Below are 19,622 nucleotides of genomic sequence, written 5' to 3'. Positions count from 1 at the left end.
AAATTACCTACTGGCCTGCCCCAGCCACCCCTTCACCCCGCATTTCCCAGTTTGCAAGACATTTCTGTTGACGCTGCAATGGGATTCTTTCATCATTCCCGTGTATAGCCCTAGGGTGCGGGGAGGGTAGAGTTAAAGTGAGTGTAAATTGGGGCAACCCTGTCTTCTCAACCAATCAAATCAATCCCCGTCTTGTCACTTTCTTGCGTCCACATCCCCTACACTAATCCAAACTGCCAGTTCTAACCTGTCCCAGAACAGTGACCTGCTATAGAAGGCCCTCAAGTAGACACGATTTCTAGATAATCCTGACCATTTGACTCCTAATCTGGGAGTGTCCCAGGCTTTAGCCTCACTTTCATACCCATTTCTCAGAATGTGAAGCTTCTGTAGGTGGTAATTGTCATCTCCAACAGTTAAGGTCATCGCAAGTGCCTGAGAATCCATTTCCGGGGTTCCCTCTGGGCTGGTAGGCCACTTCGGCCCTTCCTTACCAGCTTATACACCCCAAACTTGGGATGTTGGGCCCCAAAGTCAAGCACTCATGAGTCTAAAGTCTTGGATCCAACCACAAGTTGCCAAACTCCAGCTATATCCTATTCACTGCCACAGTAGTGTAGTGGTTAGGTGCTTTGGCTATAGATTTGAACAAACGGAGCCCAAATCCCAGACCCCTCTCACTAATTATTTTGGCAGGTTATTTAAACTCTCTGAGACTAATGTGGATAATAACAGTGCTTACCTCATACCACGTTTGTTGTGAGGATAAAATGAGAAGTCGGGAAAGCACTTGCCCTCATGCCTTGGCTTCCAGTAAGTTCTCCAACATGGCAGTTGGAGGCCTTCGAATTATAACTGGTAACTCTTTTATTTAGTACTATTTGCCAGCCCCTGTGCTGTGCTCTTTGCTTACCATTTTTAAAGTTTATTTTACTTATGGAAGATTTTTAAATGTTTATTTTTAATTTAGAATGTAAGCTTTATGAGACAGGATTCCTTGTTCGCGCTTTCTAATCAAATTCCCACAACCATGTCTGGGATATGGTAGGCACTGAAAAAAAAAAATTTTGAATTTATGTCAAACGATAAACAGCTGTCCCTCACCCCATCTATCCCTATTTCCAACTTCCAGTCCCTTGAGGCAACCACTTCCAAATCTTTTCCCTAAAATCTGTGTATTTCTAAATAATATACTTTCTATTCATTTGTAGTTTCAGATATTTTAGGGACTGCCCCTCATACATACACACTTCTCCATCTTCTGATTATAATTTGTCACAACACTGAACATTTACATTATTATGACTTTGCAAATATCATTTATAGCTGAGCCATATGGGGTGATTACATTTGTTTTGGGGTAACCAATTCAGGTTGGAGGAGGATGGGAAAAAAGGTAAAATTGAGAATACCTGATGTGTTTGAACACAGCAAAGGAGATTTACACTTCTGATAGAGATATGAACATCGAATAAATGATACTCGCACCAAAAAACTAAGCATGTGAAAAACAAGGCAATTATTAACTACAGGGAACTTTAAAATGTTCAACGGTCATAACAGCAAAGGCTTGTGGGGCCTTTGCTATGTGCCTGACACTGTTCTAACGTATGTAAAGCACCTACAGAGAGCTTTATAACTCTTATGTTCAATACAAGGAAAAGAAACTGAGGTTCTGGGCTCGGGTGGAGGCTGATTTAAATTCTAGCCTAGTCTGTGCACTTGGTAGCTTGGCCTCAAGCTAGATACTTGAACTCTCAGGGACTTTTTCCTGAGGGACAGCGATTCCCACTTCACAAGGCGATCAAATGAGCTATTATTGTATGCAAAGTGCTCAGCACAATGCCTGGCCCCTTTAAGTCCCAATCCACAAGAGCTGTTATTAAGGATAGGGTACTTTCAACCTGCTATATTGTCAAAAGGGAAAACTTCAGTAAATCTAATCCAACTGGACTTTTCTGGGGGGAGTGGGGGTGGGAAGAGCAGACACACAAGTGCTTCTTCACAAAGAAAATACTAAAATGAAAAGTGTGATTTTTCCCTTCTAAGAAGTCAATTTCTAATCAGGATAGTACATGCGTCAAAACTAAAAGTTCAAGGAAAAAAAACAATCACAGAATACATTTTAAGTTATTTTACATCATATTCATTTTTCCAAGAGTCACTGACATCGAAGAATCCTCCTGGTACTAGTAAAACTTTCCTGCTGTAATATACAAACCTCCTATATCAGCACTGTCCACTGTAACTTTCTGCAGTTATGGAAATGTTCTATAAATTTCTGTATTTGCATAGCCCAAAACCATAGGCACTAGACACTTCTGACTACTGAGGACTTGAAATGTGGCTAGTGCAACCGAGGAAGTTCATTTTACATTTTTACAGATTTAAATTAAATGTAAATAGCCACATGTAGGTACTGACCACCATACTGGACAAGTCAGCTCTATATGATTTGGTTGCTCAAATGCCTGTGAAAATCTACATCATTATGCATTAAGTTGTTACTGTGCAGTTAATCATGTTTAATCGGTTACACTAGCTTTTGAAATGATACAGTACATCATTAAACTTAGTATAAGTATTTCTAGAGATGTACTGTACTCAAAAATCTTGGTTTGGGATTAGGATATTAAAAGATCCATCCCATGTCTCACATATTATACAGTATAATTTTTTTAAAATCCAGTGATTCCTGAAACATAAATACCTAACAAAAATCAATCAACTCTTTTTTTTGATTTGTCTAGAACAGCCACTGTTCCATACAAAAAACAAAAAAACAACAAAAAAAACCCCCCAGCTGACTGGCACACACCATGACCTCTCAACATCACTGAAGTCCTAGTCTTCACCAGGGCTACAGGCATGGGGTTATTCTGCCCGTCCCAACACAGCAGGTGCTCCCTTAAAAAAGCAGGGAGCATGTAGAAAACAAGTGGCCTGTTTTATAAAACTCTTAAATTTATTCAAAGTGTTAAAAGATTTCACTCTCCCCTCAAAATACATAAAAAAAAAAAATCAATACTCTTCTATTTTTTCAGCCACTGTACAAGCTACTGCTTCCCTTTCTGGGGACCAGTCTCTGCCCCTCCAACCCTCTTCCCCGCCCTCCCTTCACTCTCAATATTGCTGTAAGTTTGCTTATAAAGCCCTCCTTCCCCTCTCCCCGAGGTCCTGCCCTGCAGGCATAGCTTCTTTTCTGGATTTCAGGCCCCTGGCTGCAGGTGAGGCAGGTTGGATGGGTGAGACTCGGGCAGACAAGGCCTGAAGGGCAGAATGCTTTGTGCTTCTGGGAGAAAGGCTGATTGGCTTTTTTCTTGATCAATCGGAGGATCACTGTTTTTCTTTTTGCCCCATGGGCACCTGTTCAGGGCCAAATATTTGGCTTGGGGTTGCCCATGGCTGGGTAGCCCTGCCCCTTCTCCAGTTATAGGTCCATGACAGCTGGGTCTCAGGACTGTACCATCTGTCTGTCTGTGGGTTGTGAAGGACAGGAAGAGTGGCACATGACTAGAGCAGGGCTTGATGGAGTCCCGACTTCTCAGAGTATGGGCACCAAACACGCAGGGGAGGAAGTTTTGGTTTTTGATAGGCAAAACCAGGGTCAGCCAGGACCATGGGAAGTAGGGATGAGGGGGAAAGGTCTAACCACATAGCTGTGGGGTCAGCAATGTTCCTTCTGATTAAAACCCCCTCCCCTCTTCCATCTATCCCACCCTCATCCTGTAGGTCCCAGGATGATTCCGGAAAATGAGGGAAAAAAAAGAGAAGGATTCTTTTCTGCTGATGGGAAAAAGGCAGGAGATGACAGAGTACTTGGAGCTGGAAGAGGCCTGCTGGAATATGTAGACATCACGGCTTCCTTGTTCCAGGAGGGAGGTGGGGGGGGGGCCGGAAACTAGGCCCTCAGAGGCTTCATCAGCTCTGTTCCTTGTCCTTGACTAGTAAGACTGTGTGCTGGCCCCCACTGGACACAGATAAGACCACACGGTTCTCCAACTGTTTGCCTGTCATCTCCACGGGGCTCCAGGCATCCTCTTCCTGTCCTGTGCCCAGCTGGTAGTTGGTGCCCATGCCCCAGGCAAAAACACGACCTACAAAGGACAGAAATACAGGCAGCTGTCTCCAGGATCCCAAGCCCCACCTTTCTGTAGTGTGAGAAGCCTGGCACCTGAGGGTGGATTTTGGCCTTGGCCTGTGGCAGCCTGGCAATGTCCCAGCCTCCGGGCGTTCAGGGAAGCTGGGAGGAGCCAAGGAGATGATGGACAAAAAAGAGCTTTGTCAACCAGAGACCGCAGTCCTTACACATTGCCAAAAACTTCTCCCTGCTCCTAGGCGTGGCATTCAAGGCCCGACAATGACTGGCCATTCCCCAAACCCCTATATCACCTCCATTCCCAGGACCACCTGCCTTTGAGACTGCTCTGGATGCCCTCCTTTGCTTATCATAAAGGACTGAACCTTCACGGTGCAGTACAAGCTCCACTTCCTCAGGAACTCTTCCCAGATAATCCCAGGTCAAGCACCTCTGCCAGCTCGATTTCTCAAGGCCTCCGTGGCTGTTCCACTCAGGCTGTGGTGACCACTTGTCCACACCCTCCTCTGCTCTGCTTGCCAGGACCCCAACTACTAAGCCTTCTTTCTCTAGTAAAATTCTAAGTACAACTCCCTGGGAAGCCGGCACCTACTAGGTTGTAAATAAAAAGGGTCACCATGGTATAAAATGTAAAGAGAAGCCTGAGTTAGGAGTCTGGAGACATGGGTTCAAGTCCTACTGCTTGTCTGGGCCTCAGTGATATATCTCCCTTTGCTGTTTTTCTCCTCTACAGAACAAGTCACCTCTATTAAAATAATGTGTTTACCCATTTTGTCATCAAAGCCAGAGCTTCTGACAATCAGGCCAAAAGCAACGTCATCACAAACACTGTTCTCCACACCTCAGCTCCATCTGATGGTGGACCTCAGAGCCTACTGGGCACTTCGGTAAGAACCACGACCCCCCGACTCCAACCAGACCGACTGTGGGCAGCCTCACTCACCATCCTTGGTCACAGCATACCCCACAGAGGCCCCACAAGCCACCGAGGAGACGGCGGGCAGCCTGGAGATGAGGGTGGGTATGCTCTTCTCCTCGGCACCTTCCCCAAGGCCCAGCCGCCCATACTCAGCCCGGCCCAGGCTGTATGCTCTGCCTGTGGAGGAGGGAGAGAGACGAGGGGTAGCAGAGGGCATGCTCCAGGTAGGCCAGGTGAGCGCCTATATCTGTGGGAGCTGGTCCCCCATTCCCAGGGTGGTGAGGTCTGCAGTGTCCCTTTCAGTTTTGGGGGAGGCCTGGGAGAGACCCCCCCCCCGGCCCCCATTGAACTCACACGTGGAAGAACACCAGGACGCTGGGGGACGGGGGCGACCCTCGTGGACCCACAGCCAGCCCAGTCCACGGAGCAGGCCCAGGTTCCGAGCACCGTCATCTCCGGAGTGTGGCCAGGCCTGTGCCTAGGGAACACTCCACCTCCGACCCAGAGATGGACCAGGAGGCCCTACCTTCCGAATCCATGCAGACCGTATGGTGCTGGCCACCAGAGAAGCCCACCCAGGACTTCGTGGAGTTCTTGAAGGATGTCAGGTTCTGAGGTACAAAGCAAGATTCTGTGCCTGGGGTTCCTGGGGGAAGAGGCCAGGACAGAGCTGTCAGGGGTGAGGGTGTCCAAGGAGCTGCCTTCTTCTTCCTCTCCCACTGTGTCCCCCACCCCACACCACACCAGGGTATTTATATTCTCATTTTACAGATGAGAAAACTGAGGCTCTGAGGGGTTAGATGACCCCACCAAGGGTGCACAACGAATGAGTGGTGGAGGCAGGACTGGAGCCCAGGTCGCTCTGGGCGACCCTGGACGATGGGCTTGGGACTCACCTAGCTGATGGTAGTTGGAGAGGCCAAAGCCATATACATGGCCCTCAGAGGAGATGGCAAAGGTGAAGTAGGCACCACAGAAGGCATCCTGGAATCTGACATGGCCCCGGCTTCCCCTGGATTTCAGCATCACACACTTGGGGACCAGGAGTCGTTCTGCAGGTAGAGAGCAGGCCAGGGTCAGTGGCAGACACACACGGCCTCTCCTCTCTGCCCCATCTGTTTCTCCTTCACTGCTAAAGCCCTCGCAGGGAGACTAGGCAAGGACTCTTGTCCCTATTATACAGAAGAGGAAACTGAGGCCAGGAGAGTCCAAATGCCTCACTCAGACTCCCACAACCATAGAGGTAACGTTTACCTGGAACTTACCATGTGCCAGACAGTCTTTTATGTAAACTCATTTAACTTCACAACAACCCAGTGAGGTAGGTTTAGAGGTAGGTGGGTTTAGAGATGAGAAACCATGTCCAGGGGCCCACAGCCAGTAGCTGATAGGGCCAGGATTCAAACCTGGGGTAGTCTGGCTCTAGAATCTGAGTCCTTAACTACCACTGCAGGTCCACCTGATGCAAGCCTGAACATAGAGAATCCCTTCTGCCTCTGACCTTCACCGGGGGTGGCTTGCCAACTTGCCCCGCCAGAGGGACCTAAGCCACCTACCGAGGCCCTGCCGGCCACCACGATTAGCAAATAATTCAGGCACGCGGCCCAGTTGGCCCTGCTCCCCGCAGCCCAAAGTATAGAGGTCGCCATCAACTGTCAGCATCACCAAGTGGTCGTTTCCTGAGGGTGAGAGGAAGGCAAGGGATACAGGGCTTGTCTGTAAAGCCCGAGGCTGGGCCAGCCCCCCAAAAAGGTTCTCCAACTCCTGCCCAGAGTGAGTACCTGCAGACTCACCTGAGGCCACCTTCACCACGGGCGTACTCAGCTGCACCTGCACAGGCACCATGCTCTTTTTCATGGGTTCCAAGAGCCCGATCACACCATTATTGTCCTGGAAGGGAGGGGCGGAAGAGTTTTCAGCCAGTTCTTCCTGCCTCATACCAGCCAGATCCAGCTTTGCAGTCAGCCACAGAGCTGTCTGGTGAAGGGCACTGGTGCCAGATGGAGATGGAGAAGTGGGCAGGAGCCAGGCCACATAGTGCAATACTTACGAATGAAATCATACGTGGTCTGTGATTTGCATTAAAATAACAAAGGAGGGCTTCCCTGGTGGCGTAGTGGTTGGGAGTCTGCCTGCCGGTGCAGGGGACACGGGTTCGAGCCCTGGTCTGGGAGGATCCCGCATGCCGCGGAGCGGCTGGGCCCGTGAGCCACAACTACTGAGCCTGAGCGTCTGGAGCCTCTGCTCCGCAACAAGAGAGGCCGCGATGGTGAGAGGCCCGCGCACCGCGATGAAGAGTGGCCCCCACTCGCCGCAACTGGAGAGGGCCCTCGCAGAGAGACGAGGACCCAACACAGCCAAAAATAAAAATAATAAATAAAATAACAAAGGAGTTGGGGAACGGAAGGGAGTGAAGATGAAACAAGTTTGGTCGTAAGCTGGTAATTGTTGGGGCAAGCACATAGAGTTCAATATAGTATTCTGATTATTTTTATGTGTTTGAAATTATCAACAAAAAAATTTAAAATCAGCCCCAATGAGGAAACATCAGATTCCTTTATTTTTGACATTTCAAAATAAATCGAATACTAAAGCACCAAAACAACTTTAATGCTGCACCTGCTTTTTAAACCACACTCTCCTGTCCTGGACGTTCTGAGATGTGCCCCCAAACCGCTGAGAAGTGTGGAAGAGGGCTGGGAAGGGGAGGGGGAGGTTGAAGGCAGGGAGATGGGTCAGTAGGCTTCCTGGCTTAGCCTCAGCCCAAAGGCATCCCTGACCCACCCCTTTCCCAAGACGCACACATCATAACATCAGAGTCCAGGGAACAGCAGTGGTGTGGACAGGCCTGGATGAAGAAGCCAGAAACCTGGGTCTGGGCCCAAGCTCTGCCCAGGGCCTTGATTTCCCCACCAGTAAGTACAACAGGGGCCTCGTGATGGGTTATCTTTGGGGCCCCACCAGTTAATTCTGCCCACCAGCCCCCATGCCGTCTTCCAGACCCAGTCTTACCCGGAAGGAGCCCCAGAGGAAGACACGGCCATCCTCGGTGAGGGCTGCCGTGTGACTGTCTCCTGCTGACACCTGTATCACCTTCTCTTGCAGTTCCACTTTCCCAGGGACCATCTCTGAGCCCTCCACTGATGTGTCCCTTCCCAGGGCACCCTCATCATTGCAGCCGAAGGAGTAGACCTGTGCCCAGGATGCCCCCGTTAGTGCAAGGCCTGGCCTCTCAGTCCGTTCTTGTTTAGGCCAATCCCTGCTCGTCTAGCCAGCTCCATCTCCACAGAGTAATGTGTGTGGTTCAAAGCTCCTTCCCCAAGCCCCCTACTAACCCCAGGCCCTGTCCCATCCTGTGCCACCCCCAACCTACCTGGCCACTTTTGCTTAGACACACAGTGTGCATGCCCCCAGCCTCAGCCTGCACGATGTCCTCTGGAATGGGCACCAGGGCTGGCTTCTTCCTCTCCATCACATTCTCGCCCAGCCCCAGCTGGCCCACGTCGCCCTGGCCCAGTGTCAGCACCAAACCCGGTTCTGTGTTGTGGGACCTATGTGAGACTGAGGGGTGAAGAAGACAGCCCCTGAGTGTGTAGGATGACGGGAGAGAGGAGAGGTCACTGCACAGGCTCTGGGATCACACAGACCTGGGTTCAAGCCCCTGCCCTGCCACAGACCATTAGTCTGACCTCTCCAAGCCTAAGTTTCCTCATCTGTGAAACGAGGATAACAAAAGCACTTACCTCACAGGGTTTTTGTGCAGATTAAAAACTGAGCACATTATCAATATGAGTGGAAGGAAATGGAAACGAGACACTCAATAATGAATCTTGGTGGAGAGGGTTAAAGAACAGTGGGGACACAAGCTAGTTTTCCTGATAGGCTGTTCTTGGTCCGGAACCATACTAACAGGGCATAATAACGTCTACCCCTTTACCGACTGCTTACTAGTGTTAGATTGCTTTGCAGCCCCTCACATTATGCTACAGACCTTCCGTTCTTAGGATCCCACTTTATAGAAAAGGGAACAGTCTCAGAGAAGGTCATAGAATAATTAGTAGAGTTTGCAGTGCATCCTCAGACTGTGACTTAACCCCTGGACACAGGTACACTGACCCCCACTCTGCTCCTATGTGGGAGCAGACAGGCAGCTGAAAAGAAACGGGTAGGAGTAAGAGCCCGCACAGGCTTTTGCAGAGAGGAACACGCCAACCGGTGTGCGGCACAGGGCCATCTGCTGGCCAATGGCGACCGCCCGCGGCCCCGGACAGCCAATGGCGTCCAGCCCCTCCCCCTGGGGGTGTGGCCAGGCTGCCAGGAATGCTGCGGCTGCGCAGAGGGTGCGCTGGGCAAGCAGCCACCTGGTCGGGCTTTCTGGTCGGGAGGGCTCAGCCCGCAGGCACCTTGGCAGGAGCGGGCGCCTGGAACACGGCGGGAGGCAACGGCCCTCGCTGCCTGGTTACGAGGGTCTGCAAAAGACAGACAGTGTCTGAGTGTGGGTCCATACTCCCCCCTCCCAGATTGGGGGTGGCTCTCTCTCCTCCCTGACTCCCTCCAGGGTCCCAGGAGAGAGGAGACCACAGCCACCTCCCTCCAGTGCTACCAGGACATGATCTCATTTTCCTCACGACAGCCCAGTGAGGTTGCCCATTTATGAATGGGGTAGTAGTCCAAGCTCAGTGAGGTTAGTGATTTGCCCAAAGCTACAATGTAGCTAGAAAGTGGCAGAGCCAGGACTTGAACCCAGTCTGGAGGTCAATGGTCTTAACCATGATGCATTACTGCCTGGGGCAAAGCCCTAGGGTCTAGTTTTTTGCCAGTATCTGAGTGCTTTTAGGCAAGTCTCTGCCCCTTTATGATTCCCAGAGGGTGGGATTCAGTGAGCTACAGGAGACTCTCCAGCTGGGTGGAATTCCTGGACTTCCAGGACCCTCAGCTTCAAATCTCAGGGAGAAAGGAGCCCAGTTCCAGATTCTGGGGGTGCCAAGAGGCCACCCATACTGAAGTAGAGGCCAAGGCCAACTTACCCTTCACCTTCTTGCTTTTGGGGAGGGCATCTTCAGGGGATGACCTTCTCTTAGTTATACGCTTGGGTGGCATCTTCCTGTCCTGAAAAACCCAGGCAATTACTCCATGTCAGAAATGGCAATCATTTTCCTGCTCTAATTAGGCAATATTCACCAAAAACCCTAAAAAAAAGTGAGAAGAAATGCCCAGCAATTCCACTTCTCAGAATTTATCTGAGAAGAACCAAATAATAAATACACCCAAAGATTAAGATCCATAAATATTCTCTACTGTATTCTTCATAACATTAAAAAAAACAACAAAAAATGGAGCAACGCGTACACTCAGGAGTAGGGGACTGGCTAGATAATATGTGGTATATTGATGATAAAACAGGACGAAGCCATTAAAAGTGATGCTTTCAGAGATTTATTTACTGAATCATTGCCAAGTAATATAAACAGATTGAAAAACAGCCCATCACCCTATTTGTGGAAAAGAAAAAGCATACACATATAAAAATGTGTGGAAGGAAATACATTCAGTATTGATAATGGTAACCTCTGGAAAATGGGATTATGGACAACTTTTACTTCTTTCTTTGTACCTTACCTATATTATATAAGCTACAAGAAACATTACATGTATTTTTAAAATTTTATTATAAAAAATTAAAACACTGAAGAACATTAAGTGAAGTATCCCTCACAACTCCTCCCAACCCCGACATAACCACTAGTAACTTTGGTTATACATTACTGTCATAATCAGACCACACACACAAAGCTGTTCTCATTAAATAAAAGCAAACCAAACCATCTGTGCCCTTTGATCCAAAATGCCACCACTCCTGGGAGGAACCTGGCTTTCCTCTAAGCAGTCCAACAAGAGATAAACACTGTATACACACTCACACAAACAGCCAGTGTTACAAAAGGGGGAAAGGAAATCACCTATGGGTGACAAGAAGGGTTGTTGCACCTAGCACGATCCCAGGCAGCTGAAAGCCTCAGCCCTGAAGCCCCTCACTCCTTAAACTAACTGCTGCTGCCTTGCCTCCTCAAGGCCTCTGAGAACAGACTTTCTCCCCAGCTATCTCAATTCCAATCCAGCCCAAATTGTGTCAAAAGCCTTTTTCCTCCACATAAGCAGCTTTGGAAATAAATCTTTATTGAGCCCTGGTCTTTAAGGTTATGAAAGACAGTTCAGTTGTCTAAGCCTTAGGCTCCCAAACTCTAACGAGGGCAATATGCAGCTACCCAGATGCAAAAGTGGTAGAGCAAGTGGTGGTTAAGAGGAGCCAGAATACGTACTCAGCTGCTTTCTAGCTGTTTGACCTTGGGCAAAGTTATTTAATCTCTTCATGATTCAGTTTCCTCCTCAGTAAAATGGGGATAATAATAGTACCCACACCCTGTTGTGACGTGTATGACTAATTGAGTTAATACTGTAAAAGTAATACATATTAAGTGCTCAATAAATCAATGCTGGTGTTATAACATCTAGGGTCTGTCCCAGGTGATGCTCAGGCACAGCTCTAATCTAATCTAACCCACCTCTCCTCCATTCTACAGAAAAGGGATGGAGACTCTACCCAAGGCTACAAATGGAAAGAGAACTCCAAGTGCCCTTCTCAGGCTCCTCTGTGGGCCTAAACAGCACCCCATTCTTCCTCCCTCCCTCTCTTCCTTCCTTCCAGTGGGTCCTAGAGCCTCAGCCTCTCCAGCTCCCCATTCCATGGTATATGAACACAAGGTGAGTGGCCTGGAATTTCCAGGCCATTTCTGCTGACTATCCTGGGGGAAGAGAACAAAGCACCGAAGGTGGCGAAATAGCCAAATGCCTACAATCCGCCAAGGCCGTGTAGATTGAGCCTCTGCAGGTTGTGACTGGCCCAGTTTTGACTCTGTTGAGGCATTTCTGTGTTTCACAGAACTTCTATTCTCCCAGGGTTGAACTCCTCCCTTCCAAGCAGCCTCTTTGAAACCCCTTTTCCCACACTAGAAATGCACATTCCTTAGGATAGAGGAAATTGGATTCATCTGCCAGAGCTGTGGTTTGTTCAGCCCTGCTTCTGTGACCATGGTTGACCTCTCTGGCAGCTTTTTTTTTTTTTTTAATTTATTTATTTTATTTATTTACTTTTGTCTGCGTTGGGTCTTCATTGCTGCGCACGGGCTTTCTCTAGTTGCGGCGAGCGGGGGCTACTCTTTGTTGCAGTGCGCGGGCTTCTCAGTGCAGTGGCTTCTCTTGTTGCAGAGCACGGGCTCTAGGCGCACAGGCTTCAGTAATTGTGGCCTATGGGCTTAGTTGCTCCGCGGCATGTGGGATCTTCCCAGACCAGGGTTCGAACCCATGTCCCCTGCATCGGCAGGCAGATTCTTAACCACTACGCCACCAGGGAAGTCCCTCTCTGGCAGCTTTAACCTCTCTGAGCTGTACCCTCAACTGTAAAAAGGGATGCAATGACCACTTCCAGGGCTGCTGTCAAGGCTGAATGAAGCACTTCCCTGGTGGTGCAGTGGTTAAGAATCCGCCTGCCAATGCAGGGGCACGGGTTTAATCCCTGGTCCAGGAAGATCCCACATGCCGCGGAGCAACTAAGCCCGTGCGCCACAACTACTGAGCCTGTCCTCTAAAGCCTGCGAGCCACAGCTACTGAGCCCACGTGCAACAACTACTGAAGCCCGTGTGCTTAGAGCCCGTGCTCCGCAACAAGAGAAGCCTCCGCAATGAAAAGCCCGCGCACCGCAACAAAGACTAACCCCCACTCACCGCAATCAGAGAAAGCCCGTGCCCAGCAATGAAGACCCAGCACAGCCAAAAAAAAAAAAAAGACTGAATGAAATGTTTGTAAAGGACTTTGGAGTGCAAGCACGCAGTAAGTACTCAATACATGGCAGCATGTACTCATTCATTCCATGAATGCCTATTACCACTGCCAGGTGTAGCAAGGAAAAAGGAAACTAACCCTCTCCCTGTTCTTGTGGAGCTTAATTCTAGTGGGAAAGACACACACACACACACAGAGTATTATTACAGATGGTGCTGTGTGAAGGATAGGCAAGGCAGAACAATGTAAACATACTTAATGCCACTGAATTATATACAATTAAAAATGGTTAAAATGGTCAATTTTATGTTATGTGTATTTTACCACAGTAAAAAAAAAAAGAGAGAGAGAAAAACTGGGACGGGGGAGGAGATATAGGCCAGATAGGTAACATTTGGGCTAAGACTTGAAATACTAGCAAGAGAAAGCTAGCAGGGGAAGACCCGGACAAAATCACGTGACGTGCTCAGGAACCTGGGGAGGCCAGCAGGGCTGTAGTTGGACAGTGGTCGGTCACATGGCACAAGGGGAGCAGGCGCTGGGTCATACAAGGCCTAGTAGGGAAAACAGAAGAGTTTTAAGAAAAATGTCTTCTTAACGATTGTTCTGGCTACTGTAGAGAAAATGCAATGGTTTGGAAGAGGAGGCGATTGCAGGCATCCAAATGAGAGAAGTCAGTGACTTGATTTGGTCTGAGGCAAGAGAGAAAAGTAGACAAAACAGATCAATTTAGGAGACAGGCTTGCTTTGCTGGCGGATTAGATGTGGGGAATGAGGGTGAGGGAGGAACCCAGAATGACTTTTTCATCCTAAAAAACCCAGCCTCCCTGATCCCCCATGAACTTGGCCAAACACAAGGACCCCCAGGCTTTGGCTTAAGTGACTAGGTAGATGGTCGACTTCCAGTTACCGAGAACACTGTGGGACAAACAGGAGAGGAGAGACTGAGAGGTCCACCTCACCAGGCGTTTCTGTTAAGTCTGAAGTGCGTGGGAGCGGACCAAGAAGGGATGTTAAGTAGGCAGAGCTGGATGGGTTAAGGAGTGTGGGATGTAACAGGTATCCACTGTTTCTTGTACCCCTGGCCAGGTTGCCAGCCAGTTCACTGTGTCCAGGGCCCTGTCCTGCCAAGGGCATACTTCCCGTCAGTTCATCAGAATGACCTGCAGCAGTTAGCTGTGCTGGGGAGGGAGACTGTGTAGTAGCATGGAAAAGTACTTACAACCGGAAGTGAAAAAAAAGGGAACAGAATATATCAGCACATTGGTGCTGATGTTGGGTTGACCTGTGGGCAAGGCCTGGAGTGGAAAAAAATAAAGGCTATATGAGGTATTTGGTGTCATGGGTCATTAACCAAAAAAAAAAAGTGTTAGTGTGGGTTGGAACAGACCCAGGCAATATCTCCTTCCACCTGTGTTTTGGGCTAATATTCTTGGGCATCTCACTGCAAGCTAACCACACTGATTCCACTTTACAGACGAGGAAACTGAGGCTCAAAAAGGTAAAGTGTCTTACCCAAGACTGGATGAGGAAATCAAGATCTGTACCAAGTACCAAGTCACTCAGACCCCAGAGCTGGTGCCGCTTCCTACTTCCTCCCCACACTCCCCAGTCCCTCAGCCTGTCTGAGAACTCTCCCTCATACTCTCTCCCCCAGAAAAGACAGCAGCTTGTCTCTCATCTCCCTACTGCCCATCCCCATCCCCATCCCACTCTACAAGCCATTCATGATCTTTTTAAACCTCAAACCTGAAACAAGCTGCTTCCTTGCTCAGACTCCTCAGTGGCCCCCTCTGCCCACATTTCTTAGCCTGGTATTAAAGACCTCCAGGGTCTGACACTAACACAACTTTTGGCCTCCTACCTTATCTGTCACATTGTCCCTTCTCTTCTCACACAATCTTAGACTGCCTACTATTCTCTCCATACCATGTGCATCTCTATACCATCCCATTCCTATCCTACTAGAAGAAGTTCTACTCAAAGTCACCTCCATTGGTAAACCACCTCTGATCCCTCTCTCAATCCTAAAGGAATCATTCTCGCAGAGAAATTAGGACAGACTTTTAGATCATGATTATTTAAATTTACATGTCTATCTACCATATCAATCTGCTCCTTAAAATGAGTCTCTCTGGGACACTGGCCATGCCTACTTTCTATGTGCCAACAACCTTTAACTTCTCACAACAAGCTGAAGAAGGCACTGTCACTCCTATTTCACAGTTGAGGGAACTGAGGCTCAGAGAAGTCAATTTACTTGCTTAAGTTCATACCATCAGAAAGGACAGCCAGGAATAGAATCCAGATATATCTGATAATTAAAAACAAAAACAAAACAAGAATGGTTGGCTAAAGGCAGGCTATGATCCAGGCAGGGGCCGAGGCAGCCTGGACAGGCCTCCCCAGGATCCCCTATGAGCTTGGCCAAAGGCAAGGAGCAGAGGGCAGCAGCCTGCTGAGGGGGACAGGATAGTGAGAGCAGAGAGGAGCTCGGAGGCAGCTAGGGCCTGGGAGGATGGGCCATGTGGGTGACAAATCTGCTGAAAGATGTATGGAAGGACGACGGGTACAACTCCATGCTGTGGTGGAGAGAGCACTGGCTTTTTCAAGTCCAACAGACCTGAGCTCCCTTTGAGCCTGACAGTCTTCATCTCTCAAACAGAGGACTCTAGGGACTGCAGGGTGCTGCTGTGAGCAATCCCCGAGGCAGGGCGGGAGATGAGAGGGCACCTTCTAAAAGGTGGAGCCCTGGACCCATGACCCACCTGCATATCCTCTACTGTACACATCAGTCCTTTGACAGACTCCCTCTCTCACTGCTCTGGGTGTGTTTTCTTAGCCAGACACTGAGTGCCTGGGCTGGGAATAAGTAGTAGTCTTTTGTCCCTACCCTGCACTCCCCAACAGACAAACACAGCTTCCATCTTCAAGGAGTTTACAGTCTGGGAGAAGAGTGAGTTACAATCCAATAAGTCAGATACAGAGACAACTTCCACCAATAGGCACCTAAGGTGTGCCAGCCTCTCCTAGAATGTTCACACCTGCCCTTGGAGGTGTGATCATCCTGGCTTTACAGATAAGAAAGTAGAGGCTCAGGAGAAGGTGCCCCAGGCCACACAGAGGTGGGATGACAGCCCAGGTCTCCCAACCACTCCCCACTAGGACTAGAGCATCCCCCCTCCCCACTTCTCTCTGGGCCTCAGTTTCCTCATCTGGTGAATGAAGGCACAGCAGACTAGACAGTCTACCAGGGCCAGGGTGTTCCTGCTGTGACCTGCTGTGACCTCATCTCTGCAAAGGCAGACAGAGCCCTCTCTGATCACAGCAGCTGTCCCCACCCACCCCAACGTCAGGAGGCAGACACTTGCCCACTAGACGCAAGGGCTAAAGAATCTCTTTGTGAGAAAAGTCCCCAGGAGGAATGGAAAAAGATATTCCATGCAAATGGAAATCAAAAGAAAGCTGGAGTAGCAATACTCATATCACATAAAATAGACTTTAAAATAAAGAATGTTACAAGAGACAAGGAAGGACACTACATAATGATCAAGGGATCAATCCAAGAAGAAGATATGACAATTATAAATATATATGCACCCAACATAGGAACACCTCAATACATAAGGCAACTGCTAACAGCTATAAAAGAGGAAATCGACAGTAACACAATAATAGTTGGGGACTTTAACACTTCACACCCATGGACAGATCATCCAAACAGAAAATTAATAAGGAAACACAAGCTTTAAATGACACGATAGACAAGATAGATTTAATTGATATTTATAGGACATTCCATCCAAAAACAGATTACACTTTCTTCTCAAGTGCACACGGAACATTCTTCAGGATAGATCACATCTTGCATCACAAATCAAGCCTCGGTACATTTAAGAAAATTGAAATCATATCAAGCATCTTTTCTGACCACAACGCTATGAGATTAGAAATCAATTACAGGGAAAAAAACGTAAAAAACACAAACACATGGAGACTAAACAATACGTTACTAAATAACCAAAAGATCACTGAAGAAATCAAAGAGGAAATCAAAAAATACCTAGAGACAAATGACAATGAAAACACGACGATCCAAAACCAATGGGATGCAGCAAAAGCAGTTCTAAGAGGGAAGTTTATAGCAACACAAGCCTACCTCAAGAAACAAGAAAAATCTCAAATGAACAATCTAACCTTACAGCTAAAGGAACTAGAGAAAGAAGAACAAACAAAGCCCAAAGTTAGTAGAAGGAAAGAAATCATAAAGATCAGGGCAGAAATAAATGAAATAGAAACAAAGAAAACAACAGCAAAATGAATAAAACTAAAGGCTGCTTCTTTGAGAAGATAAAACAAAATTGATAAACCTTTAGTCAGATTCATCAAGAAAAACAGGGAGAGGACTCAAATCAATAAAATTAGAAATGAAAAAGGAGAAGTTACAACAGACACCGCAGAAATACAAAGCATCCTAAGAGACTACTACAAGCAACTCTATGCCAGTAAAATGGACAACCTGGAAGAAATGGACAAATTCTTAGAAAGGTATAACCTTCCAAGACTGAACCAGAAAGAAATAGAAAATATGAACAGACCAATCACAAGCAATGAAATTGAAACTGTGATTAAAAATCTTCCAACAAACAAAAGCCCAGGACCAGATGGCTTCACAGGTGAATTCTATCAAACATTTAGAGAAGAGCTAACACCCATCCTTCTCAAACTCTTCCAAAAAATTGCAGAGGAAGGAACACTCCCAAACTCATTCTATGAGGCCACCATCACCCTGATACCAAAACCAGACAAAGATACTACAAAAAAAGAAAATTATAGACTAATATCACTGATGAGTATAGATGCAAAAATCCTCAACAAAATACTAGCAAACAGAATCCAACAACACATTAAAAGGATCATACACCAGATCAAGTGGGATTTATCCCAGGGATGCAAGGATTCTTCAATATACACAAATCAATGTGATACACCATATTAACAAGTTGAAGAAAAACCATATAATCATCTCATTAGATGCAGAAAAAGCGTTTGACAAAATTCAACTCCCATTTATGATAAAAACTCTCCAGCAAACATCATTCTCAATGGTGAAAAACTGAAAGCATTTCCTCTAAGATCAGGAACAAGACAAGGATGTCCACTCTCACCACTATTATTCAACATAGTTTTGGAAGTCCTAGCCACGGCAATCAGAGAAGAAAAAGAAATAAAAGGAATACAAATTGGAAAAGAAGAAGTCAAACTGTCACTGTTTGCAGATGACATGATACTATACATAAAGAATCCTAAAGATGCCACCAGAAAACTACTAGAGCTAATCAATGAATTTGTAAAGTTGCAGGATACAAAATTAATGCACAGAAATCTCTTGCATTCCTATATACTAACAATGAAAGATCAGAAAGAAAAATTAAGGAAACAATCCCATTCACCATTGCAACAAAAAGAATAAAATACCTAGGAATAAACCTACCTAAGGAGGTAAAAGACCTGTACTCAGAAAACTATAAGACACTGATGAAAGAAATCAAAGATGACACAAACAGATGGAGAGATATACCATGTTCTTGGATTGGAAGAATCAATATTGTGAAAATGACTATACTACCCAAAGCAATCTACAGATTCAATGCAATCCCTATCAAATTACCAGTGGCATTTTTTACAGAACTAGAACAAAAACTCTTAAAATTTGTATGGAGACACAAAAGACCCCAAATAACCCAAGCAGTTTTGAGTGAAAAAAACGGAGCTGGAGGAATCAGACTCCCTGACTTCAGACTATACTACAAAGCTACAGTAATCAAAACAATATGGTACTGGCACAAAAACAGACATATAGATCAATGGAACAGGATAGAAAGCCCAGAGATAAACCCACACACCTATGGTCAATTAATCTATGACAAAGGAGGCAAGGATATACAATGGAGAAAAGACAATCTCTTCAATAAGTGGTGCTGGGAAAACTGGACAGCTACATGTAAAAGAATGAAATTAGAACACTCCCTAACACCATACACAAAAATAAGCTCAAAATGGGTTAGAGACCTAAACGTAAGACTGGACATTATAAAACTCTTAGAGGAAAACATAGGAAGAACACTCTTTGACATAAATCACAGCAAGATCTTTTTTGACCCACCTCCTAGAGTTATGGAAATAAAAACAAAAATAAACAAATGGGACCTAATGAAACTTAAAAGCTTTTGCAAAGCAAACTACAAACAAGACGAAAAGACAACCCTCAGAATGGGAGAAAATATTTGCAAACGAATTAACGGACAAAGGATTAATCTCCAAAATATATAAACAACTCATGCAGCTTGATATTAAAAGAACAAACAACCCAATCAAAAAATGGGCAGAAGACCTAAATAGACATTTCTCCAAAGAAGACAAACAGATGGCCAAGAAGCACATGAAAAGCTGCTCAACGTCACTAATTATTAGAGAACGGCAAATCAAAACTACAATGAGGTATCACCTCACACCAGTTAAAATGAGCATCATAAGAAAATCTACAAACAACAAATGCTGGAGAGGGTGTGGAGAAAAGGGAACCCTCTTGCACTGTTGGTGGGAATGTAAATTGATACAGCCACTATGGAGAATGGAATGGAGGTTCCTTAAAAAACTAAACATTGAATTACCATATGACCCAGCAATCCCACTACTGGGCATATACCCAGAGAAAACCGTAATTCAAAAAGACACATGCACCCCAATGTTCACTGCAGCAC

General features: G+C 46.7%; 1 protein-coding gene across 10 annotated transcripts in view; it reads right to left on the bottom strand.

Annotated features, from left to right (window-relative positions):
• Positions 1-2,946: 2,946 nt before the first annotated feature.
• RCC1 (regulator of chromosome condensation 1) overlaps positions 2,947-19,622 on the bottom strand; it is a 29,441-nt gene continuing 12,765 nt past the window's right edge. For 6 of the 10 annotated variants that reach the window (XM_057554205.1, XM_057554197.1, XM_057554203.1 and 3 more), the window contains 10 exons: positions 10,046-10,127; positions 9,380-9,487; positions 8,392-8,579; positions 8,031-8,210; positions 6,812-6,908; positions 6,575-6,697; positions 5,915-6,070; positions 5,545-5,664; positions 5,043-5,195; positions 2,947-4,097 (listed from right to left, as the gene is read on the bottom strand). In XM_057554205.1, coding sequence (XP_057410188.1) covers positions 3,922-4,097; positions 5,043-5,195; positions 5,545-5,664; positions 5,915-6,070; positions 6,575-6,697; positions 6,812-6,908; positions 8,031-8,210; positions 8,392-8,579; positions 9,380-9,487; positions 10,046-10,118 — 1,374 coding nt within the window. In that variant the 5' untranslated portion in view covers positions 10,119-10,127 and the 3' untranslated portion in view covers positions 2,947-3,921. The remainder of the gene's footprint in view (positions 4,098-5,042; positions 5,196-5,544; positions 5,665-5,914; positions 6,071-6,574; positions 6,698-6,811; positions 6,909-8,030; positions 8,211-8,391; positions 8,580-9,379; positions 9,488-10,045; positions 10,128-19,622) is intronic. The other 4 variants (XM_057554190.1, XM_007170534.2, XM_057554211.1 and 1 more) reach the window with 2 other exon arrangements.

Source organism: Balaenoptera acutorostrata, chromosome 1, assembly GCF_949987535.1.
Source record: "Balaenoptera acutorostrata chromosome 1, mBalAcu1.1, whole genome shotgun sequence".
Taxonomy (NCBI): Eukaryota; Metazoa; Chordata; class Mammalia; order Artiodactyla; family Balaenopteridae; genus Balaenoptera; species Balaenoptera acutorostrata.
The sequence above is the reverse complement of the archived record's forward strand: the minus strand, read 5'-3'. Positions and strand labels throughout refer to the sequence as shown.